The sequence below is a fragment of the Pyrus communis genome, chromosome 16, assembly GCF_041283825.1.
Source record: "Pyrus communis isolate YQ-2024b chromosome 16, ASM4128382v1, whole genome shotgun sequence".
Taxonomy (NCBI): Eukaryota; Viridiplantae; Streptophyta; class Magnoliopsida; order Rosales; family Rosaceae; genus Pyrus; species Pyrus communis.
Genome location: NC_142580.1, coordinates 10078284 through 10106158, shown reverse-complemented (window position 1 = coordinate 10106158; position 27875 = coordinate 10078284). Strand labels below are relative to the sequence as shown.

The window sequence follows — 27875 nt, the reverse complement described above, 5'->3', positions numbered from 1 at the left end:
TTTTATTCAACGGTTATAAATAAAGAGTTCGTTTAAAGTTTAATAATTCTAGCCGTTGGATGAAAATCCAACGGTCCATATATGTTGGTCAGGAGGATCCACTCCTCGGGCTCCCGAGAGGATCCAAATCTGATTTGAGAAATCGACGTGCTAGATGTTAGACCTTATTAAGATATGGAGAAATTAGGTTTTAATAAACGACATTAATTATTCAAAAATAAAATATTTACATGTCAACATAATTAAGTTTTACTTTTAAATATATTCATTTAGTGTTAGAAACGTTACATTCGATATATTATATTTATGGCTAAGCTTTTTATCATATATTTCTATTTCTAGTTTGTACCCTTTTTTAATTTGCAATCATTTTTTAAATTGTACCATTTTTTTTTAATTTTAATTTGTACCCATATATTAATTTCATTTTGTCCCTTATTTTGTTAACTTTTATTTGTACTCATAATGTTTTTAACCTTTTATTTGTACCCATAATTTATTTATAACGTACCAATTTTTTTTTACAAATGTACCACTTTGTTATATGTAAAATGTATCACTATTTTTTTTTTGTAAGTACCATTTTTTATGTAAAATGTACCTATTTTTTTAATTTAAAATCTATTTATTTTTTAATCTAAAATGTACCATTGTTTTTTTTTTAATATAAAATGTACCCACATTTTTATGTAAATGTACCAATTTTTTTTATATATAACATGTAGCCAAATTTTATTATATAAATGTGCTCATTTTATAAAAATAAATAAAATAAAATAAAATAAAATCCCTTTTTTTTAATAATCTATAATGCACCCATAAGCAATTATTATTATTATTATTATTTTATCAAAACCCATAAGTAATTTTGAATAATTAAATTGGTAGTGTAAATGAAAGCAAAAAATAAGGGTTGAGTCTTTATTGATATTATTGCATCTCTTTTATTATTATGAGGGACTTCAATCAAAAATCTAAAATGCATAAGGTTTGAGTCTATAACAGTTAGGGATCAGAGACCGCAACTAAACTATCCCTCAAGTTATTTACAATTTGAGTTTCTCTACTTGTCTTGCCATTTTCTTTTTTTAATTTGAAGCGACTGTCATATTTTCGTTCCACATAATGTAACATCTGTGTATATGACTTTATCATTTTTGCTTAGTAAGAAAATGAAATTACAACATCTCACTTATCAAAGTTAATTGAGGTTACTATTTCAGTTGCTGAGTGATGTGCCTGAAAGAATGGCTTAAGTTTACTTAGTCCAAGGGTTTTCAAAGGGTGGTTGATGAGGGCGACTCGAAACTTGTTATTGAGGTGGTGCAAGGTAATTGGGAGGTCCCATGGAGGATTAAATCTATCATTGAGGATGCCTAACACATCCTAGTCTTGACTCCGTCGTAGCACGATATTGTCCGTTTTAGGCCCCGGCCACGCCCTCATGGTTTTGTTTTTGGGAACTCACACGAGAACTTCCCAAGGGGTCACCCATCATGGGATTGCTCTCGCCCGAACTCACTTAACTTCACAATTTCGATGGAACCCGAAGCCAGTGAGTTCTCAAAAGGCCTCGTGCTATATGGAGGTGGGCATGTACATATAAGGCATATCACCCCCTCTCCGTTGGTCGATGTGGGATGTTACAATGCCCGTTGTCTTGCTTACTCTTTCATTGTATGGAACCATATTTAACGAGAGGTAAACTTTGTCACAGACGCCTTGGCTCATCTTGGACTTTTGCTCGAGAATCAATATATTTGGGATTATTAGGCCATCTCCAATTGAAGGAGAGCCAGAAGGCACTCTTTGGTCTTATAGCCCTCTAAGAAATTAATATTTTAATGAACAGTGTCATGCCATTTTTCTTACCATCTCTAACCGAAGGGTCAGAGGGTCACAGGCCAAACATAGCCCTGTGACAAAAAAATCATCTCCAACCGAGAGGGCCAAACATATTTTATTATTTTAATTGAATTAATATGGTTACTTAAATCAAACTACCTCAATAATTTTACGTGATGGATTGTCAATAATTTTACGTCCTAGATTTCGAGTGCCACGTGTCGATGTGTGAGTAATTTTACATCTTAGATGTTATTTAATATTATTTAATGTTGTTTCATGTTACTTAATGTTATTTAATGTTGTTTAATGGCTTAGGTGTAACATCCCACATCGCCCAGGGGAGGGGATCTTATAAGCCTTATATGTATATTTCCATCTCTACCTAGCACGAGGTCTTTTGGGAGCTCACTAGCTTCGAAGTTCATTAGAACTCCGAAGTTAAGCGAGTTCGCTCAAGAGCAATCCCATGATGGGTGATCTATTGGGAAGTTCTCGTGTGAATTCCCAAAAACAAAACCGTGAGGGCGTGGTCGGGGCTAAAGCGGACAATATTGTGCTACAGTGGAGTCGAGCCAGGGTTGTGGTGGGGGCTCGGGCCGGGATGTGACAATTTGGTATCAGAGCCAATCCCTGGCCGGAAGTGTGTCGACGAGGACATTGGGCCCCTAAGGGGGGTAGATTGTAACATCCCACATCGCCTAGGGGATGAGATATTGTAAGCCTTATATGTATATTCTCATCTCTACTTAGCATGAGGCTTTTTGGGAGCTCACTGGCTTTGGAGTTCATTAAGCGAGTTTGTGCGAGAGCAATCCCATGATGGGTGACCCACTGGGAAGTTCTCGTGTGAGTTACCAGAAACAAAACTTTAAAGGCATGGTCGGGGCCTAAAGCGAACAATATAGTGTGTACGGTGGAGTTGAGCCTAGATTGTGGTGGGGGCTCGGGTTGAGATGTGACATTAGGAAGTTATAGGGAAAAAATAGAATTTTAATTTTTTTTCAAAAGAATTTTGAAAAAAAAAAAAAAATTTCAAATATAACGGCTAGCTGATGTCGCCCCAACGTCAGCAACTAGCCGTTGGAACTAATCTCTAAGGAGGTGGATTGTCTGCCCTCCCATTTCCATACTTTTCCCATGCCCTCCTGTGATGTGTAGTCACGTTTAAGCCATATCAACATTTTATATTAATTTTTTTTATAGAAATAATAAAACAAAAGGTAATAGGAATATAAAATATTGGCGTGACTTAACCGTGACCACACAAACAGAAGAGTATAGAAAAAGTATGAAAATGAGAGGATAGACAATCCACCTCCAATCTCTAAAAGAGCTAAAAGCATTTGATCGATTATCCAACCCCAATCAATCTTGGTTATTACTATTAGCGGGGTTTCGATTCGTTAGTTGGTATTTGTTACCCATTCCAATAGTAGCCGGCATCTTTTCAAATATGCATCACATTTTTTACAACCAAAAATGTTTTTAAATGTGTTAGAAAAACACGTTTTTAATAACAGCTATTCCAGCAAAAACTTATGAACATTAATGTTTCACACAAAACTACCTTAATTATAAGTCGAATCACAATCTCATATCTCATGTTTTTAAAATGACAAAATCATACCTCAATTTATGAATTTGTTTCAATGTTAGAATTCCGTTAAATTTTCTGTCAAATTGACTGTTAAATGCTGACGTGATAGGAATGGGCCTCCTCTTTCGCCAACTAGAGTAACAAACTAATTAAATATTAATAAATTAAGAATTTCTTATTTAACAATTAAAAATGTATTGAATAGTGTCCTAGCTTAGGAACTCATCCCCCATCACCATGCATTCTCCTTAACTGTCCCCCAGAACCAGTGATTCCAGCCCTCTCTGCTCCCACACCACTCTCACCTTCATAACTTAGGTGAAGACCGCTTCTTCTTCGGTCATCGGATTGTCCCCGCTGACGATGGCTCGCTTGATTATTTCTGATTTTTTTTTTTCTGGGTTGGTTTATTCTTCTCCTTGTACTAATTATTTCAAGGAATTTTTTATTTGGAAATTTTCTCCTCCCTCTGGGCCTCTACTGACGAAGATGAGTTGAGTGAAGTGAAGATGATTCCAAGGATTTCGTCCAAAAAAATTAAAAAAACCAGAAAAATAACATCTGAGAATACCCTAAGTTTGTCAAAATCTGTAACAATAGAATTGGCTTCCGTATTGGAGATTTTTTCGACCAATGAAAAATATAAAATGTCTGACATTTTGCATCTTTCATTACAATCTCTCCATCATTTAAAGAAATGAAAAATAATGAAAATGGCTTGAAAAGTTTTAGTTTTAATAAATAAAAAAAATCATGTTATAAGTATTGTTTAATGATTAGTACAAGACTCATATTAAAGTAGTTCAATTAAAAATGGCCCAACTATAATAAATTATGATTTGTCGATTTTACCCATAATTTTTTTAGGTTAAGTTCCAGATTTTCGTCATTAATGGAGTTTATCATTGTTTTGCAGACCTTCTTCTTTTTCTTTGAAACAAAAATATAGATCCTCATGCTATTTAATTTATATTTTGTATTATTTCGTTGAAATGTGATCGTCGTTATAATTCATAGTGTATTCGAGGTACTGTTTTTCAATTTTTCATCATCAGTGGGGTTCATCGTTTGTTTCTCCAGAAAATAAATTTGAGATATGCATGTTATTCAATAATAATGACGGGTCACTGTTTCTGGACTATAAAGATAAAATGTTTTAGGATTTTAAGTAACATTGTTTCTGAAATTTAATTCACTGTTTTTTGATCCAAATGAAATAGTCACATTGTTTCTTAAATACAAGCTAGAAAAGAAATAGTGAAATTCATTGTATTTGGATTCAAAGAAAAATAAGCATCATGTTTCTTAAATATAATCAATTGATGCAAGAAAGAAAAGAAACAGCCAAAGGTTAAAACATAGACTGTTTCTCGAACTAAGTCACTGTTTCTGGATTTTGGTTCTTTTCTTTCCAAATACAGTGTTTGTTTGTGCACAGACAAAACAAACATTGTATCTAATTTATTTATTTTTTTCCAGAAACAGTGTTATGTTTTGGGTTATCCAGAAACAATTTTATGTTCTGATTCTTTTTTTTATTTTTTATTTATTTTTTTTTAAGACACTTTTTTGCTGGTTTCTGCCATTAAACTTCTTTGAACTTGTTTTGGCGGTTTTGTTCCGATGAATGCTTCATTTTTCAACTTTGATTTGAACTTTGATTTGGTTGTTTTTGAAATGGGGAATTCGATTTGATAGGAAGATAGGGAGTTATTATGGGGAGTTTCGTGCTGGGTTAAGGTTGGTGAAGAGTCAAGACAATATCAAATCATTTAGGGGTATTTACGGAACTGTAGATTTGTAGTGGGTTGGGCTTGTAAGTTTGCCCCGTGGACAATAGTTTTGGATGGTTTTTTATTAAAATTTGAGTCATTTTGGTTAAATAACATTTTGGGATGGTTTTTGGTTAAATATTTGTTAGCCCAAGCCCTTTTCATTAAAGCTCCCTTGCATATTACATTTTAATCTTCAGGTACAAGATTTCGGTTAATATTCTAAGACCATCTCTAGAGGAAATGTCAAAAATGTCATATAGACATATAACAGTAATAAATTATATACCATTTTCTCCAAACCGAGATGTCAAAGCTGACATGAAAAAAAAACTAAGTTGAGATGGACATAGGGATGTCAAATATGAAGTTGCCTTCAAATATGATATTTGCTATTTCCAAAGGCATTCCATTTGCCTTATCTTAAATGCTAGCATATTTAAGTATTATTTTATTATTTTTAAACCACTAACAACCCAATTTTTATTATTTTTGTTTAAAAATAAATAAATGAAGCAACCAATTTTGACATATCAGGTAAAAGGAAATATCGATAATATGTCAAATTACCAAGTCAACCATCGAATTGAAGTTTAATGTTTTGAATTTAACATCTCCTTCAAAGATACTCTAAGATGTTTTGACAAAGTAATGTGAAAGCAAGTCCTTTTAAGGGATGTTTTGACAAAGTAATGTGAAAACAAGTCCTTTTATTTAGTCACGTGTTTTTAGACCCGAAAAAGCTATGTTCTTTTGACTTTGGTTTCAAATGAAGCAATGCAAGTGGACTTAGAGAAATGACTTCCACACTCATCTTTCTCCTAGGCACCCTCCGTTTATTCTATCCAAAAGTTAGAAATAGTCAAAAGTGTGCAGCAGGTGAAAATGGATGCACGTAAATCACATCCCACTCAAGGAACTAGATCGAGTCTTCCTTTTGGATAATGATACATGGTGTTAGAAGGTCTTAATACTAATGTATACAATGAATAATAACGTTAACTAGATATTACAGGTTGCTATCATTCACTGTTAGTACACTACAAGTGCATCGATTAGGGTTGATTCTAAGTTAATTTCAACCGTCCAGCAATGTGTTTAATGGCCTCTGTGATAGGGTTTAGGGTCGATTCACTGTTAATTGTCAATGACATTTTGTGTCACTCAGCAGAATGTAGGTCAACTGGTTCAACAAATCGAGACTTTCTTCTCCGCTTTGCTTCAGGAGTGCACCGTTTGCCACCAACATTTCCAACTTTCACAGGTAACTTGCCGTTTATTTGAGGAGATGTCTCTGTTGATTTATGTGCCTTAGAAGATGACTTGACTGAAGGAGATTTCTCAGTCCCTGTGTTGCTGTTGTCCACATTTTGAGATGCTTTCCTCAAGGGAGACTTAACTCTCTTTCTGGACAACCGAAATCCAGTTTGCTCTCTTCTCTTGTCATGCCTAAGGAGCCGAACATGGAAGGGATTTGCGGCTGTGTAACAAACAGACTCACCATCAACCCCACTCCTATTCAACTCAACGTCTCCATTGTTAACCTGAAAATTATAATATTACATCGCAACTCAATTGTTAAATCAACACCCAGAAAGCTACGAATAAAATGTGAGCTAATACAGATTGGGTTTTAGCAACACCAACTAAATCAAAGAAAACATGTGCTTATATGTACAAAAGAAATACCAGTTGCAGGAGCGCAGAAAAACTCCGAGCGACATCATACTTTTCCTGACCCTTTACAACATCAGCAAACGACAAGACATTCTCATTGTCTGGTTCGAAGGATAGTCTATCAAGAATTCTTTCTCCGTAGTCATGAATATCAAAAGCAGGGTGTGATTCCTAGGAAAAACATAGCAAACTCCTTTAGTGAATCAGTAGAGGAAAAACAAGAAGAAAACATGTAACACAGCTAGAGGCTATTCTGATTTACTTTTCTGTAAGGAAAGTGTTGACACACAGAAAGGAAGCAAAAGTGATGGAACCTACTTGCTCTTCCAGGTTGTACTCAATTTTCTGTTTCCATGTTGAAACACGAGCAGCTAGTTCAGTTTGTTTCTCGGTTTCAGCTATGCTAGCAAGGAGAGTGTCCTATGAGAAGGAACATAGGTAGCCATCCAAAATGTTGCAGTTAATTACCAAAGTATAACATAAGGAAAAAGACTATAATTTTGCCCAAAGGTAAAAGAAAAAAGAGGCAAAAGAAAAATAAATCAGACAAGACACATAATTGCCAGCAAAAAAATTTGAAGCGGGCTCTTTCTTCCACGATCTAGTCACCTGAAATGCCTTAAAAGCTATTTCCGTGACTTCTACAAGATACTTTTCAGAGTACATAAACAAAACCATCCTAATGAGAATATGCATCCTTCTTGACACGCTGAAATAAAAAATCCATCCTAATAAACCTATAAAGTAAGACTGTCTTTCAAAAAACACTTTGCTTCAGACTCTTGGCCTCAATTACAAAGTACTCCTTTTAGAGTAGAGTGTCGAATGATGCTGCAGATCAAACTATCAAGTTTCCGTTGCAAACTAAAATAATCCATCGACTAAACATGCCCCACCTCAGATAGAGTTTCTGAAATCCAGTTAACAAGATAATATATTGCAGCTCAACAATTCACTGCTGCCAAAACCCAGAAACAAAGTTAGATATGTATACTTACCAAGTGAGAGCGACACAAATCTTCCAGGCTTGCATGAGGATTTGGATTGTCGTCAAATGTTTCAACATTACCAAATTGAGGACCACTGTCCTCATTCTGTATAATATCAATAGATTAGCAATCTAAAACGTTCCCAGTTCATTTTAAGTCATGCAATCATCAATTATCTGTGCAGTCTAACCATATCACTGTGCCCAGGTACACCATCCATGAATTCTGGCAAGTCAGCATCTGGTTGCCCAATATCAGGGATCTCATTATCATATTCAGTATCCTCATTTCCATCTAGAGGATTGCAAAAGGCATCAAAGGATTCTTCTCTTCCATTAACAAGGGATTCCCGTAGCTGCAAATGAGAAAGCAAGTTCACCAACCAACCAAAAAACAAACATCTACACAAATTTCTGTAAAACAAACCTTTTCAAATAATGGAGGAGATTGGGATCCCTTTTGTCTCTCCTCAGCATGACATCGAATCTGCCACATTTCTATGAGCTCTGGACTAATAGTACCATGCAATTTTGCAGGTGGAAAAAGTGTAATAATAGAGACATGCTTAGTAGAATTGAATCCTTTCCTTTTAGAAGCTTTGACTGCTAGCGGAAAACATAATGAAAGAGAAGCATGGTGTTAGGTACATAATAATTTATAAGTGCAATTTCAAAAAACTAACATTTGAAAACCACCTTTCCTAAATGGTTTCACTTTCAAGTTCCCGGGTTCATGGGGATTCAGTGGCTTCCATGGATCATCACCGTCATCATCTGAATCATCCAAGTCCCTGGGCTCTGAATATCTATCATCCATATCAAATCCCTGAGTACCATCATCAAAATCATTGCAGGCAGGAGGATCAGGTTCAATATTACAATTATTTGCCTCAAAACTGCAACCGACGATAGGAGATTGATTAATATTAGGATCCTGCCCCTTATGAAGAGATGACCTATGTGCAGTTCCACCTGAACGTCTGGGAGTCTGATGACTTTTTCGTGCTGAGGTGACCCTATAAGCACTATTTTGTCCTTTAACAACTCCATCCACACTCAAATAATCATTTACTGCTACAGCATCACATGGATCTAATAAAATGAAATCCTGATATAGATCGTTGGTGGCCAGCTGCAGATATAATTTTTGTGACCAAACAACTTTAGATACATATGTTGAGTAAACGATCCAAAAAATTAACAGATGGAAGAACTATGGTACCAGATATGCCTCTAATTCTCCGAAATCACCAGTAGTATCTAGGCAATCACCTTCGAGCACAACTAGGTTTGCTGGTGGCTTCACGAAGGGATTCAGAGGAGCATCGCTTCCCGATGGACTATCTAAGCAATTCTTTGCTTCCACTGCAAGGAAAATTGATTTCAGTGGATGAAGATTGCACAATTATATCTCCATAGTCCATACAGAGTTAGAAAGTAATGGGTACCTGCAATGTCATCTAAGCTCCAAAAAATATCATTTTCTTCATCGGAAACAGCATGGGAACTCCCACCTTCTTCAGGCCGAACAGATGTTCCTTCGGATTGTTCATGCTGCCTATATAAAGGATACAGTAAAATAAGAAAACTAAGGAGAGAGAGAGAGAGAGAGAGAGAGAGAGAGAGAGAGAGAGAAGCAATTCCAAAGCACAGTTTCGTGCAACACAAAGCTTATGCCCAAAAGTGATGATATGATCATGATCACTATGTTTTCCTAGGAGCAGAAATTTTAGACACATCAGAAACTCTACACAAAGCTACTGACTTACCTTGATTATTCCAAGACATAACACAACGTGATCATTATATGGATCTCTTCAATTCTTTTTTCTTATCTAGTATCTCCTGTTACATTTATTATCTTTATTTAGATTTATAGTTTTGTAATGCTTCTTCCCATGTTAGTTCAGCCTCTTGTTCACTTTTACCTTCTACTTCTAAGTATCTTCTTGGGTTATAGGTGAAATATGAAGAACCAATTTCCAGTTCACGCTCCAGGTCGGGAAAGTAGCTGCAAACTTTTTATTCACCTATCAAAATCCCATTATTATGCTCATACAGCCTAAACCTACCTTCTCTAATCTTATCACAGGTAGGTGTGACTCCCAATGCTTCTCTAGTAACTGCATTATTTAGAAAGTTGATGAGATACGATAATCAACCATTTTGAACACATTAGCCAAGTTAAAGTATAGACTGCAGAACCTTGGGACAATTAATTTTCTAAACACTCAAAAGCCAGTTAGAAACCTAATCACACACACACAAATGCACATATCTGGGTGCATATCGACAAAGAACAAATCTTTACTGAAATAATATCATAAAATTTAGAAAAAATACCAACACCACGAAGCAAAATATTCAAAATATATAAATTTACAATAAAAAAAAAAAAAAAGAATTATAATGGAGGGGAAAGAAACACCAACCCCTTTTGGGAAAGGAACTCCAAAGCACGCAAAACCAACGAGTACAGATACTCCACCTTCCGGCTATACACTTGGACAGAACCTTGAAGAAGCAGCGCAGCTACACCCAACAAAAATCATCACAAACAATTCCGAAAGTAAAAAAATTTAAAAGAAAAATAGTAGTCTGAAGTAAAAGGAACACCTTCTGCGAAATTAATAGCGACATGGCCTTCTGCTTCAGTGGGTATTTCACCGGAGCAAATCTTGAGCAAATACTCTTCGAGTTTTTGTGCGAGATCGAGTTCCCAATTGGATTCTAGGTCACGCTCTGCTTGCACCCTATGAAATCCGCCTCCACCGCCGCCGCTGTTGCTTCCACCCGGTTCGTCTTTGGCGCTAGTCATCTCCTGTGAGAAGAACTGGGCATTGGCGCATTGTGGAGGTGCTGGATTCACATTTCGTGGATACTAGGGTTTTCCAATTTGGGGGTTTCGGAAAGCGATAAATTTTTTGAGTCGAAATTGGAAAACAGTTTGTGACAGACGGATAGTCAAAGATTTCCTCTGAGACTGCAATTCGTGAGCTTGGTTTCGGCAGGAAGATGGATAGAGCGAGCAGAGAGAGAGAGAGAGAGTGTGTGTGTGTGTGTGTCTGCGCGTGTGGGGTTTTCAAAAAGTTTCGATGGCCGTTTCCCGCTCCTTTGTAATTGTACCCCTTTTGTATTTTCATTTTTGCATATCTTATTCGAGTATTCGCCCTTTTTTGTTTTGAACTTGTAATCGGTTGTTAATTAACTCTATAAAATTTTGTTTTAGTCAATTGTCACCCTAAACTTTTGTTAAGAGCCAATCACCACCTGTCGCTAGATCCCCTAAGTTTTCATTCGTTTTTCTATTAAAATTTTATCACGTACCACACACATGCTCCACAAATAACGATAAAACGGTCAAGTCTTTACCCATCACTTTTTGTCATCTCCGTCTGTGGGAGGAGAGAATTTAACACAAGAGAAACTAGAATAGCTCTTTTGTACCCACTCTTTGTGTGAGTGCTGTTAAATCCACCCATCGTCCTATTTTCCATTCACATTTTAATAAAAATATTATTGACATATTTATTCTTTTTCTAAAAGACTTTTAAACCCTACCCCGTTTCCCTCCTCACACTGTCTCTCTCTTCGTCCTCCGTGCTTCTTTCTTCCATTTCATCTCTCTTTTCGGCTTCTCCACCGACCGGACCAGGAGAACATGGTGAATCGCTTTTTCAATTTTGTGGCCTAGGAGTGGGATGGGTTCGGGAAGACGGGTCTTGTTCTTCATCTAACTCTACTCCATTGATCAAGACTGATTCCAGACTTCAGCAGGTGGAGGAGGAGTCGATGTGCCAAAGGGAATTAGTGCGCTAGTACTTCGTTGTCGTATCCCATAGCTTGTCAGCTTTTGGCATTACTATTCCCACGTCGTCGTCCGAGCTTGTGGTGCCATTCTAGGAGGCCCCCTAACACTCGTCCTAGGAGCCCCCCAGCACCCATCCTAGGAGTCGCCCCAGCAGTCACCAGACCCCTCAGCATAGTAGTATACAATTTTTTTTTCACTATAATTGGACGAACAATTTTTCTGGGTTGTAAATATTATTTTTTATTTTTACAATATTTACTTTTTAAAATGTTCGAATTTAATAGTTTTATTTTTCTATTTGTTGTAATTATTATTGTTGTAACAACCCGTCCTTAATTTACGATTTTATTAATTTTAAATGTGTGAATTGACCAAAATGCCCTAAAGGCAAAAACATTGACTTTCATTGACCCTTAATTCGTGACATGTATAAATTATTATTTTTGCCGTATTCTCGAAGTACTTAACGATACGAGCACGTAAGCACAAACGGAATTGAAATCGAAGGTTTTACTAAACTACGAATCCGAAAAATACTTTTGTAAAAATTATTATTTTATATTTTATATATTTCTCATAATTATATTATTATTATTATTATTATTATTATTATTATTATTATTATTACTACTACTACTTTTATATTAATTTTTGGTGGGATATTTTAAATTATTTCAATAATTTTCTGTCAGTAGGGCCCACACCCACACCAAACTTACCTCTCTGTCTCTTCCACGTGGCATTTTTGTTCCACACACTTTGGGAACTATTTCTCGTCCTTTCCAGCTCTCTCTCACTCACTCTAACACTCTGTCACTTTAACTCTCCCCTTCTCTACTTCACCACGCTGAAGCACCACCATTTCGCCATTTTTCACTGCGAACAACTCAGGCCACCCCGATTTAGGAAAACCTTGACACAAACCCAAGCTCAAACCTAGGCCAAGCTTATCTTTCCCTCTCTGCCATTGTTCAAAATTTTCCCGAAATATTCCGACGAGTTCTCGCCATCTCCGACAAAGGTAACATTAAAAAACTCTTCTAATCTTTGTAAATCATGTTTAGGAGTACAATTAGCATGTTTTTTGAATCATTTTGGCATTGTTTGAATGTAGAAACACCGCGGGGAAAAGTTCCCTAGTTTTCAGGCAGACATCTAATGGCTTTCGAGCCATTTGCCACGCCCGAGGAACCCAATGGTATATTTCGATTCCTTGTTTCTTGGGCTTCAATTTGATATATTGGATTGCTAGTTTTAGTTGAGATTTGGGGTTAAACGTAGTTCTAAACTTGGTTTGCGGTTTTCGGTATGTATTATCTATGTAAATGTTGATGCGTGCAAACTATGCATTGGATTTTTTGGTTGTTAGAATTGCATGTTAGGAAAAAGAGTTTTGATTTTTCTAGCATGTGATTTATGTTATTTTATATTGTACTGACGACCTGAGAATCAGGGGGGATGCGTGACTACCTTGGGCTTTAGTCCCCTAAACCTCTAGAGAGTCTTATACAAACAGACTCGTACCATTAACCGTAAGGGGAGGGTACTTGTGTCTATGTGGTACAGGTTGTTAGTGGACACTCTCATTACCCTATCTTTTGTTGGTATTATTTGAGAATATTTTTTTAGGTATGGGTAGTTGGCTGCGTGTTCGGTTGTCAGGACAAAAAGAATTAGGGATCCCGCTATAGTTAACTTGTATGAGCATGAAATAAATTTTAACTCAAGCCAAAGGTTTTTGTTGTGCAAATTGTTTCCTTTATACGTAGTACAAAGGTATATCTAGTTTCAAACCTAGCTAGGGTGCCTTTCGAGGGGGTGCAATTGATTGAATGTGATGCTCACCCCTACAGTTTCAGGTGTTATGTGATATTTAATGGAAGAGTTGGACTAAGGTGTGCGGTTGTCGCTTGTCAACCTTAAAGCTTTTGAGTCAGAAAATCATATTTTGAAATGTAAATATTGATTTTCTGGTTTTAGTAAAAAATGTCTATGTGTAGCCTCTTTTGCTTATGTATATATTTATCTAAAACTTATTACTCCCTTGGCTTTTGTAAACTAAACTTTGAGGATTTCTTTTGTAAAAAGGTTGCTTATGAAATGGTTTGAATGTTATGGCTTTTGCTTGAACTTTGATATTTATTTTGTTAATAGTATTAGAGGCTTTGCGTATCTTAAAGATACAAGAGAATTGTCGTGTTCTGAGGCAGAGTATGCAACTCTAATGCGTTTTTAAGATTAGCGGCGCTGTCACGATACATTTTTGGATCGTGACAGTTTCGAATCGGAATGAGATAATAGTCAATGATACATTTACATACATAATAGCTACTGGTATTATGCTGAGCAAAGACATTGAACTGTGTTCCGTTGATAAATGATGACGTAGAATAGATTGGTCAAACTAGAAAGAAGCAATCGGGGGTCGAACTAGATTCACTTGCGAAACACAAGGTGTTTGAGCCCGTAGTTCCTACACCTTCACATGTGAAACCCATTGGCTATAACTGGGTTTTCGTAAGGATGCATAATGAGAAGAATGAGATAGTGAGATATAAGGCACGCTTCATGGTGCAAGGTTTCTCTCAACATTTTTAGATTGATTACAAGGATACGTATTCCCTCATAATGGATGTTATAACGTTCTGTTACCTTATTAGTTTAATAGTTTATGAAATACTAAATATGCATCTTATCAGCAAGCGCGTATCTCTATGGAAAGCTTGATATAGAAATATATATGAAATTTCTTAAATGACTCACATTGACTGGATCAAATAATACTAGAACATGGAACACTCTCTCAATTAGATTGAGGTGTTCACTCTACGGATTGAAACAATTTGAGTAGATGTGGTATAACCGTCTTAGTGAGTATTTAATAGTCATGGATACATAAATAATGAATTATGCCCATGCATGTTTAATAAGTAGTCACATTATAGGGTTGAAATAGTTACAGTTTACGTCCATAATATAAATCTCATTGTGACTTCTGAAGAGCTTGACAAAACTGCTGCACTCTTGAAATCAGAATTTGAGATGAAAGATCTTAAGAAAACTCGATATTGTCTCGGCTTAGAGCTAGAGCATTGTTCAAATGGTATTCTGGTTCATCAATCTAACTACACCCATAAGGTATTGAGACACTTTAATGAGAATAAAGCAAAACCTTTGAGTACTCCTATAGTCATTTGTACACTAGATGCAAAACGAGATCCTTTCCATCCTAAAGATGACAAGGAAGAGGTTTTGGAGCTTGAAGTTCCATACTTGAGTGCAATTGTTGATTTATTGTACTTAGCTCAGTGTATTAGACCAAACATCTTCTTCACTGTTAATCTTTTGATAAGATAGCAACGCGTCTACACGTAGATAATGGATTGGTGTTAAAAGACATCTTTCGTTAACTCAAAGTTACTACATATTTGGGCTTGTTCTATCCCTATGTATCCTCGATTGGAGCCATTCCCCTCGGTTCTCGAGTTGATTTTCACCTTGTTGGTTATGTTGATGCAGGTTATCTATCTGACCCACACAAGGCACGTTCTCAAACGGATCAATCTTTATGGTTGGACTTGGAGGCATTGCAATATCTTGGAGGTTAACTAAGAAAACCTTAGTTGTGGCTTATTTAAATCATGCTGAAATTATCACCATACATGAATCTACGCGTGAATTTTTCTGGCTGAGAGCCATTATGGAGCATATATATTCGAAGCATTAGTGGGCTTTCTTTTATTGTTGACGTCTCTGCAACTTTATGAAGACAACACCGTCTTTGTCGACCATATAAATAAAGGGTACATCAAAGGAGACAACATCAAACATATTCTGACGAAATTCTTCACATTAGGAACAAAGAACATCCAAAGATTGAAGTTGAGCAAATCTTCCCAGGACAACCTTTCTGACCTCTTTAAGAAGTCACTGCCAAAGTCTACTTTTCAGAAGCTTCTTCAATGAATTGGTATGCGTAAATTATTTGATTTGAATTGTTTGCAGTTCTCATTTGCAAGTTTTGTCAAATTCAAAAGGAGTATCCAAAAGTATACTCACTTGATCCTAATATACTCTTTTTCTCTACGATTATGAGCATTTTTCTTTTGGTTTTTTCCTACCCAACGAGTTTTTTTTATCAGGCATCCATCCTGAGCTCGTCATGCCCTTGTGTGCGTTCTACTTCCTGAAGACGTTTTAGTTTTGACTTAATGCAAGTTCTCATTTTTCTTCTTAGACTATTAGTTTTTATCTTACATGTGTTTAACATAGCGAGGTTTTGTGAGTTATAGTCTTTATGCATAAATTCTTCAGTTTGTTTTGGGACTTGCATTCGCTCATTGTTGAGATCTGATGCAATATTTATTTAAGTGTTTACGTACTTAATGGAGAGTGTTCTAGTCCTAAATTAGTTATGAGTGTGATTTTATAAATCCTTATGGGATTCCATAGTATCTTTAGATAGTTTTCTAGTTATAATGTATTACTTGAAAGGTAAGGGGTCTCCCTTCTCTACTAATATAAATAAAGGCACAATGAGAAATCATCACTACAAAATGACCAAATTCTCTCTTCTTTCTCTCCTTGCTTGCTGCCAGCCACCCTCTCTCTTTCTTTTCCCTCAATAAAATAGGCCTACAACATAGTAAGGGATATGCGTTATAATTAATTTAATTTTTTATTTGTCTGATTGCAATATGTAATTTAATTTAATACATATAAGAATAGTACATTTTGTTCTTTATTTAGAAGTATAAGATTAATCTAATGTCTCTATCTACACTCCGGGCATCATGCCAGCGACGTAGGGCACACCGCTAGGCTGAATCCATCTATCACCGAACAAGAACCTCCCTGCGCTGAAGTCCGCGGCGTGCTGAGCGGTAAGCTTCTTGATTCCACGCCATGTTGCCCTTCTAGTCTGGTCGGCACCGAGTCCTCTATTGCCAAACTCACCGAACCAGCAAGATTGGTGATTGTTTGATCCAATCCATTCCATCCACCCTTCTGGAGCAATCACGTCATCGATCTGGGACTGTATGACGATGGTCCTTGCGTAGGCCTTCCATGGTCTGCCCAAGTATGCCTTATTGAGGTCCTTCTCGTAGCCTAGTTCACCAGAGATGGTGCAGTTTTGGATGGTGATACCCGAGGGAGAACGCCTGTCGAGTCTCCCTTGGGCAGTCACCATGCAGGCCTGGTTCTCGAGTGGCTTCCTGACGATCATCTTGCAGTTTTGGAACACGGCGGCAGCATCACCAAAGATGAAGTCGATGGTTCCACTAATGGTGCAGTCGCGGTAGAATTGCCTGTAGGTTTGGGTGTAGAGGGTGTCTTGGTACCCGTCCATCTTGCAGTTGTAGAAGATGGACAAGTCTGACTGGACACGTAGAGCCACGGCTTGGTGTCCAACGGCTCCGGCTGTGTTCTCAAATCCAATGTCCTTGGCAATGAAGTAGTCTCCCACAACACCTGTAAATATATTGTACATACCAATCATATTTTGAATCTAAACTTACATATATATTGTACATACCAATTATATTGTGAATCTAAACTATTGATATAAGTATAATCATGTTTGATGACCTCGTACACAATATGGTAATATACTAAAATAATATGCACATTAGATTGAATGTATTAATTCATAGTTTGATAATATTACATGTCAGATCAACTTATGTATGATTAGATAGGAAAAGATTGACTTACCAACTGTGGCAGTCTGCATGGTCTTGGTACCCTCTGCAAAGTTCTTTCTACCGGTGATCACGGTCTTAGTGGGGCCATCTCCGATAAGCATGACATTGGTCATGTGCTTATCAAAAATGACCTGCTCCTCATACACTCCCTCCTTGACATAAATCACAAAGACCTTCACTGCGTTGTTCTTTGGGATATCCTTCAACGCTTCGTTGACAGTTTTGTACTTACCACCCCCGTTCTTGGCCACCACCACATCGGGTTTCAGCGTCTGAGGAGTGGCGGTAGCCAATTCAAGCCTTCGGCTATCAATCCAAGCGGGAATGACCTTAGCCTTTTGGAACTTCTTCACAGCAGTTCCAGCTGCAGCCTCAAGAAGTCTGCGGCCGGATTTAACATTAAGAGCCCCGAACATCGTGGAAACTCCATCGGCCATGGCAAGGGCGTTATTGGTGAGCTCTTGAGATGTCTTCAAGAACTGCCTCATCTTCTCACCGGCGTCACCGGTGGTGTTCTCAAACCCATCTAAGCAAGTCTGCTCGTATGTCATGGCGGCGCTGAGCCACACCTTGAGATCCTCCACGTAAAGATCGAGCTTGCTCATGTCAAAGGCCCCGAGCCTTTCGGACGAGTCACTCAAATCATCGATGGCGTACTCCAGGAGCTCCTTGCAGTTCTGGAGTGCGTCGCCCGTGCTCGGGTCCTTGGCCAGCTCCTTCAACGTGACGGACTTCTCGATGACACCGCGGAGCTTGTCCATGGCGACTTGGAACCCTACTTTGATAAGCTCTTTGGGATCGGTGACGTTGCCAGCCGCGCCTGAAAGGCTTTCCTCGCAGGTCTTTTTGTAGTCTGTGGGCTGGCAAATGGCCTGGACCGCCTTTGTGGACGTGGAGGTGTGGCCGTCGGACGACCCTCTGTCGCGGCGTGACACTGTGACCCCAACAGTTACAGCAACTACCATTGCCACCAGAATCAGTGCGGAGGCGCCAATGATGGCGACTTTTTTCTTGTTAGATCCGTCTGCTCCGCCCATGTTTGGAATAATATATATAAATAACTAAAATTCTGACTAATATTTATTTTCTGTAGATTCTGGTGGTGAAAATGAAACCAGTAAGATTTCTTATTCAGGTGAGTTGCTGCAGAGCTGTTGGGGTCACTTATTGGGGCTACTGGATAATACTTACTTTTTGTGCCCCCTGCTTCCCAAAGTGGTGTCATGGAGGTATTTATAAAGGCAGGAGCTCCGAATGACGGTTATTTCTGTTAGAAAATGTGAGGTGGGGAGATCATTGGTCTCGACTCATGACAAAACTAGGGGTCGTTCTTGTTCTTACTTTTTTCTTCCAAATTTGGAGCATACAGATGATTGGCAATGCTTAACAGTTGCTCCTTCAAAAGTGGATTACCAGTGCCTGGCTAGAATTAATGTAGCATTTCAAATTATCTTCCATCAACTACCACTAAATTTTCAACATGCCAAATTATCTGACGATGTGACATGCTAATTGTTATAGGCATGCCGAAGTATCTGACGACATGCGATGCCAAAATTATCCGCCAACTACCAGTAAAGTTTCACGACTTGACAAATTATCTGACGACATGCGCTGCTTATTTTATTTTATTTTATTGTATAGTTACAAATATATGAGAATTTTTTTTTATATTTTAAATTATGGTAAGAATTCAATGACGGAAGGAATGAAAATAATGAATTTGGATGCAACAACAATGAATTTCTTTTATATTTAAGTATTTTCGTGTAAAGATCACAAACCATTATACTTATGTTTGTGAAAATTAAATTGAATAGAACGTTATATATGGGTTGAGAGTTTGACCATTTAACTCGCTTTACATTGATCATATACCTATTTGTCACTGTTCTACACATTTCGGCTTAGCACTGCATATGCCCCGCCCAGACTAGGAGGATGATCACCTTCTCGATTAATCTCTAAACGTTTAAAAATTAAGAATTGACGCGTAAACCTGCCTAGACACTTGCCTAGTCCGCCTAAACCCGCATAGGTCACAACTCCCATTTACACAGAAAAAATAGATAACTTTTATTTTGCATTTTATTTATAAAAAAATTGTAAGAAACTTATTGAATATTTAGCTGAACACTCAATATATGTTTATTCTCCATGTTTTCAACATGTTCTAAACTTTATAAGCTATATGTCACTGATTTTGCAATTATGTATTCCAATATTGATATATATTTTTGAATATAAATAGACATTTATTTATATGTTATATAATAAAATTTTATTAAAATTAAAAAAAAAAAAAAAAAAAAAACTGCTAGGGCACTATGTCCCAGCTAGGCTCTACTAGCGCCTAACCCAATTTAGAATCTTGCTATTTGTACAAACCATGGTTATGAATTTCATCAGAAGTGTTCCCTTGTCACCAAATAAATAAGGAAAGTATGGTCACTCACCTTTGGATTTGATATCAAAGGATGGGGAACAAATGAATGTGCTTTTAGTGTTTTTATCTTAACTTTTACCATCAAATTCAAAGATAAGTGACTATGAATCCTTAGTCGTCATTAGGTGACCAAAAGAAAGGAACTTTGGACTTCATATACTGCGTGAACCCAATTATGATGGGATTCTTGGTACTACTTTTATAAAAGCTTGATAAATCTTAAAACTAAAACAAGAGTAAATTACATTTTATTCCCTCGGGTTTAGGTGCAATTGTAACCTCATACCACATCTTTAAAATATTTCAATTTCATACACAAACTTATATTTTGTTACAATTTAATACGTCAATTAGTTAAGCCATTAATTTGACCATTAAATGATGATGTGATAAATGCATGACCCACATATTTGATGACGTGGCATATGAAAAATAATTGATTATCATAAAACAATTTAAACAAATTATTAAATTAAAACTAAATAAAAGGGGGCCCACCTCTCTTCTTCCACCACCCATCCCAATGGGGTAAAAAGAAAGGAACTTTGGACTGCATATATTGCGTGAACCCAATTATGATGGACTTCTTGGTACTGCTTTTATAAGAGCTTGATAAATCTTAAAACTAAAAACAACTGTGACAACGTTTAACCAAAAAAAAAAAAAAACCTTGATGCTTATGAAATATAAAAGGGTTAGCTACATTTTACGGCCTTGAGGTTTGGAATAAAGAATATGTTCATGCACTTTTGGGACAAGATTTTTCGTAATTGACATTTGACGCTTTAGTCGGATTATAAATTAGGATATATGGATGATGTATTTTTAATATTAGCAATTATAAAAGCACAGTTTTTTTAGTGCATATATTATTTAACTTTTGATATTAGCACGATTGTGTATAAGATTAAAAATTTTAGTTTAATGCTTTCATAGAAAATTTAATTTCCCCAACATGTTTGTATTCCAACAAAACTAAATTGTAGGGTTTAAACATTTACTACGCATCAAACACGTCCTAAATATTTTGTTTAATTCCACATCAAAGCAATTGCGACATTAATTTTGTGTCGCAAAGCCGTCACAAAGTAACTTTGCGATGCTAACAATGTGTCGCAATAAGAAGGGAAAACTTTTAAGACACAAGTTTGTTGCGATGCAAACACAAGCGTCGTATGGCCATCGGTAAAATGCAATTGTGACGTTTTCATGGTTTTACATGACGAGATTTTAGCATTGCATTTAACGAGTTTTTTCGTAGTGCCATTAAGATTGACTGTTTGGTCTTTAATTAAGTTGATGACTCATGAGCATGAGATCTTTATATAGGCTAACGTATAAGCCACATTAGTACCACTTTGTAAAAAAAAGTTTGAATCTCGTGAATGCCGAATTTGATACCAAATTAGGTTGCCCATTGTGTGGCTTAGTCAAATTCCCCCTCCCCTTAGTGTAAAATATATCGTTGTACTAAAAAAAATGGAAGATTAGATAGTCAAAGAGACAGGAGCTATAAATTAATACAATTTCAAAACTTAAAAGGTGTAATGTGTTGTACTAAAAAAATGGAAGATTAGATATTCAAAGAGACAGAAGGTATAAATTAATACAATTTCAAAACTTAAAAGGAGTAATGTAACAAAATTTGAACATCATGGTCCATTTTGAAAATCACCTCAAACGAGAAGGGTGTAAAATGTAGTTAGACTATTGTAAAATCAAACAAAAGGAGGAATAATATTAAAAAAGTGGTGTAGATAGAGGGAAAGAAAATCTAAAGAAACCTAGCCATGAAAGGTCTATTTAAAGACAAAGTACCTAAGACCATCTTCAAAGGAGATGTCAGATTTTAAACAAAAAATTTTAATTTGACAGCTTATGTGGCATTTTAACATATTTTAAAATTTTACTCTCCACCCGATATGTCAAATTAAATTATTATTTTACTTTCCATAATTTCTGTTTTGACACCTATCTAGATCCATTTTCCACCACTTCTTCGTTGACCTCCCCCATCACATGGTCCCTTCTTGCAATGAACTGCACCATCCTCCTCAAATCCACCAACTCCCTCTCCATCAAGAAAAGCCTCTCCTTTAATGTCAGATTCTCTTCCTCCAATTGAACAATATGGGTATCCTGATCATCCACCCTATTATCCAAAACATTGTTACAAGCAACCCCACTGTAGTTTGGGTACACCATGTCGGAACGACTCAAATCATGATCCAACCTCCTTTCCACCTCCACATGGTCCTCCACGTCCCTCTCACTTGATCAGCCACCACCCTCCTCGTCATCATTTCCAGGTGAAGGAAGACAAATCAACTCTTTCATTGATCCATACCCATCAATACCTACTCCGTTTTCGCCATATCTCGTAAGATCTCCCTCAAAGGTGAAACATGAGCATGGGCAGAATAGTCGGAGTCATCGCACAAGGTGAACCCAACGAGGCTAAGATTCAACGGCGGTGGCTTTTTGGATGCGAATTAAGGCATCAACTGAGGCCAAGCCTTGTAGTTCCGATTCATCATCATCAGTTAAGACTGACTCTTCATCATCATCAACAAGTAATAAATGTTTTAAAACAATAAAATATTAGTAAAAAGCATTTAATAATAAATTAAAATGTATTTGAAGCTGCTGTCAAATTTGACAGCAAACCCTTTTGTTACCATTCCATGTCATGCCTCATAGGATTTGACATTTCAGTTGGAAACATTAGTGGCTATCTTTTTTTTACTGTTATAGCTTATGTTGACAATTTGACATCTCCTTAGGAGATGCTCTAAGGATCTTGCCGTCGAATATGAAACATTATTTACCTTAAGATTTGTGCATATATAAAGATCGATATCACCCAAAGATATGAATGGCCTCCTCTGGTGGAATATGCCCACACAACACTCGTTATCATTCCAAACTTTATGGCATGACACTCGAGACCACACGTTTGAATCCAAAACGTCAACACTATGCCCCAAGGAATTGGATTATCATACAAAGAAAAAAGACTAAACGGTACGTATTCCAACTTACTTCGAAAGGCATGGTCTTTGGTTAACTATCTATCCTCAAGGGGAATAGGTTGCCTTTCAGATAAACATTTAGGGGTAATTGTGGACCATTATTTTTTAGGGTCGGAGTAAGGCTGATCGGAATACAATTACCTCAGAAGTCTAGTCATGGACTCAATAGTTCCAAGCAGAGTTGGATCAGACAGAGTAGTGATGCCACCATTATCCTGTTCCAGGACTATAAGTTGAAGTCCAAACGATTTTGCTAGAATGACCATGCTTGCTCGGCAAGACATAATATCTGTAAAATTTGTGAAAAATGTTATGAGTCTTGGAGTTCCTATAATCTTGGAGCTGACGTGTGCGACAAGTAATCACAATTTCTAAAAGGGTGCAATATTTACTTCTAAATATCTTATAGGATTCTCCCAGCTTAGAACGAGAATTCTATCCTAAAAAAGTTTCTCTTAAATAAGCTCATCTAGGGTTGCTCTCTGGTAATGCAATCTCTGTACTGTAATTCTTTTGTCCATTGTTTGAGTCTTAAAACTTGCTTTCTAACTTGATTGTCGAAGAGTCTTTGGTCGGCACATCCTCATCCCCTAGTCTTAGGCTTGCTCACAATTATTCTCTATTTTGCAAGTTGCTAGGATTTGTGCCTCCACCATCTGCGGCAATGCGCAAATTTGGTTTCAATAATATTGTTGGAGCACCAAGGAATGGAATAACTTCTGACAGCTTGTGGACACAATGGAGGCATATTGTCTGCCCTCCTATTTGGGTGCCTTTCCCATCCCCTCCTATTTTGTGTGGTCACGGTTAAGCCACGTCAACATTTTATATTGATTTTTTTATAGAGAAAATAAGACAAAAAGCAATAGGAATATAAAATGTTGATGTGGCTTAACCGTGACTGCACAAATAGGAGGGGATGGGAAGGGCACCCAAATAGGAGGGCAAACAGTTTGCCTCCGGACACAATACCCCAAGAGAAGGAAGGACCAGTCTACTTAGGTGACAACCTTAATATGTGTGATGGCCAAATGAGGGAACAAGAATCCATGAAAGGTTAGAAAAACTGATAGATGAGACGCTTGGGTGCAGACTCCCACCAACTTGCAAACCAAGCATGGTACTCGGCCATGTCATAACGCAAGTAGGCTTACGGAAGTCACCTCATTGCCACATGTCACCCCAATGGAGGGACAACTAGTAAGTCCAATCTGCATTTCGACGCATTAAATGCAAGGACAGTGACAGATTCAGAAGGGAAGACTCCAAAGGTCACCTCATTGAGGGTTAGTTATTTGATGCTGGTGTTTAGTTTGAAGTTCTTTTGGTTGTTACTTGTTATCTAATGATATTTTGCAAAAGTGATGATAAGTTTTATTGATTGATAATCAATGTGTTTTAAAATTTGCTTCAATTGTTGTTATATGTTTTGCTTTATGGCATTAATACTTGTCCAAAAATAAATTTCTTGATATTTTTTTTTGAATACTTTGAAAAATGATCTTATACATAATTCTTCATAAGATCTCTAGAATCTTAAAGATGGTTGTATCCATCATCTCTATAAAAAAATTAATTTCATAACTCGGTTCGTATGTGTAATTGGAATGAAAAAGGTATTCCACAAAATCACAAGACAATATCACTAATTTGTATTTTTTTTCTTTTTATACATGAAACATTGGCCTTGTAACATTATATGAAAAAAATTGGTGTCCCAAGCTTTTCATTTGGGATCTACACGGGCATCATGCCAGGAACATATGGAACCCCACTGGGCTTCAGCCAATCAACACCTAGAAACAACTTAGCAGGGGTGAAAGCCGCGACTTTATCAGAAGTAAGCGCCATGACGGTCGGCCATTTGACCCTTTTGGTCATGTCAGCCCTAGGACCCCGGTTGCCGTACTCACCAAAGAAGCAGTTTTGGTTGGTTTTTTTACCAACCCATTCTGACCACCCTTCAGGTACAATGGCTTCGTCAATGGATGACTGCATCACAATCACCCTTGCAAAGTCTTTCCATGGCCTCCCCAAATATGCCTTGCTCTTTTCCTTCACATTCATATAGTCCGGCTCACCGGTGATAGTGCAGTTTTGGAGGAACATGCCGGTGATCTCGTTGTGGTCGGTCCTGCCTTGTGCTGTCACCATGCAAGACTGTCCTTCCGCTGGCTTTCTCACCATCATCTTGCAGTTTTGGAAAACAGCCACCCCATCGCCGAAGATGAAGTCTATGGTGCCAGTGATGGTGCAGTCGCGGTAGAATTGGCGGTACGCTTCGGTGCAGAGGGTGTCTTGGAATCCGTCCATGTGGCAGTTGTAGAAGATGGAGAAGTCGGATTGCACACGCAATGCCAAAGCTTGGTGCTTTATGTGTCCTGCTGTGTTCTCGAACCCTATTCCCTTGGCAATGAAATAGTTTCCAAGTGCGGCTGTAGGAACGAAGTGAAAAAAGAGGGTGAGAAAATGAGGTAGAGTTAGAATGCATAACTAATCACAATTCAACCCCTTCGACTCTAAAGTAACCAATATAAATTAATTAATGTGACAACTAGGCCGGGTTACTAAAGGCCTGTTTGGTATACTATTAAAATTTTTTCATCATTTTTCAAAACATTTCTTAAGAACATCTCTTAAAAATAATTTTCTTTAACACTCAAAAAACTGGTTTGGTATGAGAATTTTCTTAAATCTTAAAATTTAAACTGGACAAAGAAATCTAAAGAGAAGGGGTCATAGGAGAGGGAGAAAGAGGAGAGAGGTGGAAAGAAAGAAAGAAAGGATCAGAGAAGAGAGATGATCGGAGGAGAAAAAGATTAGGAGGGGAGAGAAAGAAGAGAGAAGAGAAGAAGAGAGAGAATGAAGTGAGAAGGAAGGAAAGAGAAAGAAGAATAAGAGCGAAAGAAGGAGAAGATAGAGAAGAAAAAGAGAGGAGAGGAAGAATGAAAAAGAGAGAAATCGACTTGGAGTGAGAGATGAGGGATGAGGGATGAGAGAGGAAACAAAGGATTGGGTTTTAAGTTTAAAAACTCTCAAACTTACTTTTTGTGTTTTTAGATAATAGTCTATTTTCTTAAGTTGATCTTGAGTTCAATTCTTGAAAATAGTCTTACCAAACAAGTTTTTAAGACTTGAACTTAAAAAGCGTTTTTGAGTTTAAAAAGTTAAATTCAAGTAGAGTACCAAACAAGTCTAATTATCTTTGTAATTTTGTCCCACTGCTGCATCGTGCTATTGGCTGTTGTCTGAATTTTTTTTTTTTTTTTTGGTACTGCAACATCGTTTGTGAACAATTTTGTGCATGAATTTTCCCCAAAAAAAAATCGGTGCATGAATATGTTAAGCGTTACGTACCAAAGGTTGCGGTGTTCTCTGTAGAGACACCATCCGCCTTGTTCAAGCCTCCGCTGATCCTGGTCTTGGTTGGGCCGTCACCAATCATCACAACATTGGTCATTTGCTTGTTAACGACGACAATCTCTTTGTACACTCCCCCCTTAATATAAATCACAAAGGTCTTCTTGCTATTCGGTGGGACCTCCTTCAAGGCCTCGTTGATGGTCTTGTACTTGCCAGTCCCATCTTGAGCCACAACCACGTCGGGCTTCAGGCTCTCCGGAGTGGCAGTCAAGAGATCAAGCTTGCGATCACTCATCCACCCTGGCACTGTCTTATCATGCCACTTTTTCGGGCCCCCATTTGACGAGGACAGGAGGCGGCGGTGAGAGTTCAAGTGAAGGGATCCGACGAGACCAGAGATTTCGGAGACCATGGCAAGTCCATTGCTGGTGAGTTCTTGCGCTGTCTTCAAAAAGCCCTTCATTTTCTCACCGGCCTCACCCTTGGTGTCCTTAAACGCGTCAAGGCAGGTTGCCTGGTGATTGACGGCGGCGCTCAGCCACACCTTGAGATCTTCAAGGTAGTCATTGGTCTTGTTAGGATCGAATGACCCCATCTTATCCACCGCACCGTGGAGATCCTCAACTGCGGTGTCCAACAGTTGCTTGCACAAGTCCAAAGCCTGGCTGGCCATTGGATCCTTGGCAAGCTCTTTCAAGGTGTCCGAGTTCTTGATCGCCTCGTTAACTTTGTCTGCCGCCACCTGGAAGCCGGCCTTGATCAGGTCCTTGGCGTCGGTGCTGTCACCCGCCACCTTCTCGAGGCTGCTCTGGCAGGTTTCTTTGTAGGTGGTGGGCTGGCATATGGTCTCGATGGCCTTTTTCGACTTGCCAACCTTTGGAGCCTTCTTGTTGCCGCCTTTTTTGGCCATTTTGACACCCACTATCACCGCCACTAGCATCGCCACCAGAAGTACAACCGATACGATGATGACGGCTATCTTCTTCTTCTTTGCTTGACTAGCTGCCATCTTGAGTGATTTAAATTAAAATAATACAAAAAAAAAAGAAAAAAAAAACAGCGCTAGTAAGTGATCGAGAAAGAAAAATAATCAAATGAAGCAGAAGGGTGTGTGTTTCTTTCTTTTTTGATGAATTTTTCTTCTTTCTCCGGTGAGCTACAGAGCGCTGCCGGGGCTTCTCTTGTTGGAGGGTCTGGTGCCCCTTTGGCTCTGGTCTGGTTTGGAATGGTGGGACGGTGATGTAATTTATAGGGAGCCCTAGACCACAAATTTCTGAGCGCAAGTTATTTCTGTTAGGAAATGGTAAGGTGCATGGGAGGTCACTGATCAGTCTCCAGTCCAGACAAAATTAATGGTCGTTAATCATGCTTTCTAATATTGGATTATGCCCAAATTAGGGTAACTTAACAGCACTTTGTAATGACTAATTGGTGTCTAACTATATAGTCTGAGTTCGTGATCCACTTTTTTCTCAGATTAATGAGTGGTAATATTTAACTCCGCATCTCCATTAATCGTGCACTGCCGTAGTGTTACCAGAAAATTTCATTTAGCTAGCGAGTTAATACTTAAAGTTGGGACATGTAATTCGATAAAATTAACACGCACGCGTTTTGTTCAGGTATTTGAGATTTT

General features: G+C 37.7%; 3 protein-coding genes across 5 annotated transcripts; all 3 read right to left on the bottom strand.

Moving 5' to 3' along the window:
• Positions 1-6088: 6088 nt before the first annotated feature.
• Positions 6089-11033, bottom strand: LOC137731124 (condensin-2 complex subunit H2). Of its 3 annotated transcripts, none has more exons than XM_088688204.1 (12): positions 10499-11033; positions 10315-10414; positions 9331-9440; positions 9105-9247; positions 8579-9014; positions 8310-8485; positions 8074-8238; positions 7893-7988; positions 7213-7314; positions 6907-7065; positions 6618-6761; positions 6089-6573 (listed from the first exon to the last, which is right to left on the bottom strand). In XM_088688204.1, the coding sequence occupies exons 1-12, from the start codon at positions 10698-10700 to the stop codon at positions 6559-6561; spliced, it is 1848 nt and encodes a 615-aa protein (XP_088544330.1). In that variant the 5' UTR covers positions 10701-11033; the 3' UTR covers positions 6089-6558. The 3 variants fall into 3 exon arrangements, with proteins under 3 accessions (XP_088544330.1, XP_068326317.2, XP_088544329.1); XM_088688203.1 differs by having other exon boundaries at positions 6239-6579; positions 6628-6761; positions 10499-11031; XM_068470216.2 differs by having other exon boundaries at positions 6089-6761; positions 10499-11031.
• Positions 11034-16351: 5318 nt separating this feature from the next.
• Positions 16352-18612, bottom strand: LOC137731123 (putative pectinesterase/pectinesterase inhibitor 28). The gene is made up of 2 exons (XM_068470215.2): positions 17409-18612; positions 16352-17165 (listed from the first exon to the last, which is right to left on the bottom strand). Exons 1-2 carry the CDS (start codon positions 18433-18435, stop codon positions 16471-16473), a joined length of 1722 nt encoding a protein of 573 aa, XP_068326316.2. The 5' UTR covers positions 18436-18612; the 3' UTR covers positions 16352-16470.
• A 5883-nt stretch (positions 18613-24495) lies between these two features.
• On the bottom strand, positions 24496-27461 carry LOC137732213 (putative pectinesterase/pectinesterase inhibitor 28). The gene is made up of 2 exons (XM_068471513.2): positions 26234-27461; positions 24496-25311 (listed from the first exon to the last, which is right to left on the bottom strand). The coding sequence occupies exons 1-2, from the start codon at positions 27246-27248 to the stop codon at positions 24614-24616; spliced, it is 1713 nt and encodes a 570-aa protein (XP_068327614.2). The 5' UTR covers positions 27249-27461; the 3' UTR covers positions 24496-24613.
• Positions 27462-27875: the final 414 nt, after the last annotated feature.

Excerpts from the sequence above, each read along its gene's own strand:
- LOC137731124 (XM_068470216.2), bottom strand. The coding sequence starts at position 10,700 with ATGACTAGCGCCAAAGACGAACCGGGTGGAAGCAACAGCGGCGGCGGT. Across the intron at positions 10,415-10,498 it reads CGCTATTAATTTCGCAGAAG|CTGCGCTGCTTCTTCAAGGT; the intron begins GTGTTCCTTTTA and ends TGTTGGGTGTAG. Across the intron at positions 7,315-7,892 it reads ATTTGTGTCGCTCTCACTTG|GACACTCTCCTTGCTAGCAT; the intron begins GTAAGTATACAT and ends TCCTTCTCATAG.
- LOC137731123 (XM_068470215.2), bottom strand. The coding sequence starts at position 18,435 with ATGGGCGGAGCAGACGGATCTAACAAGAAAAAAGTCGCCATCATTGGC. Across the intron at positions 17,166-17,408 it reads CATGCAGACTGCCACAGTTG|GTGTTGTGGGAGACTACTTC; the intron begins GTAAGTCAATCT and ends ATATATTTACAG.
- LOC137732213 (XM_068471513.2), bottom strand. The coding sequence starts at position 27,248 with ATGGCAGCTAGTCAAGCAAAGAAGAAGAAGATAGCCGTCATCATCGTA. Across the intron at positions 25,312-26,233 it reads AGAGAACACCGCAACCTTTG|CCGCACTTGGAAACTATTTC; the intron begins GTACGTAACGCT and ends TCGTTCCTACAG.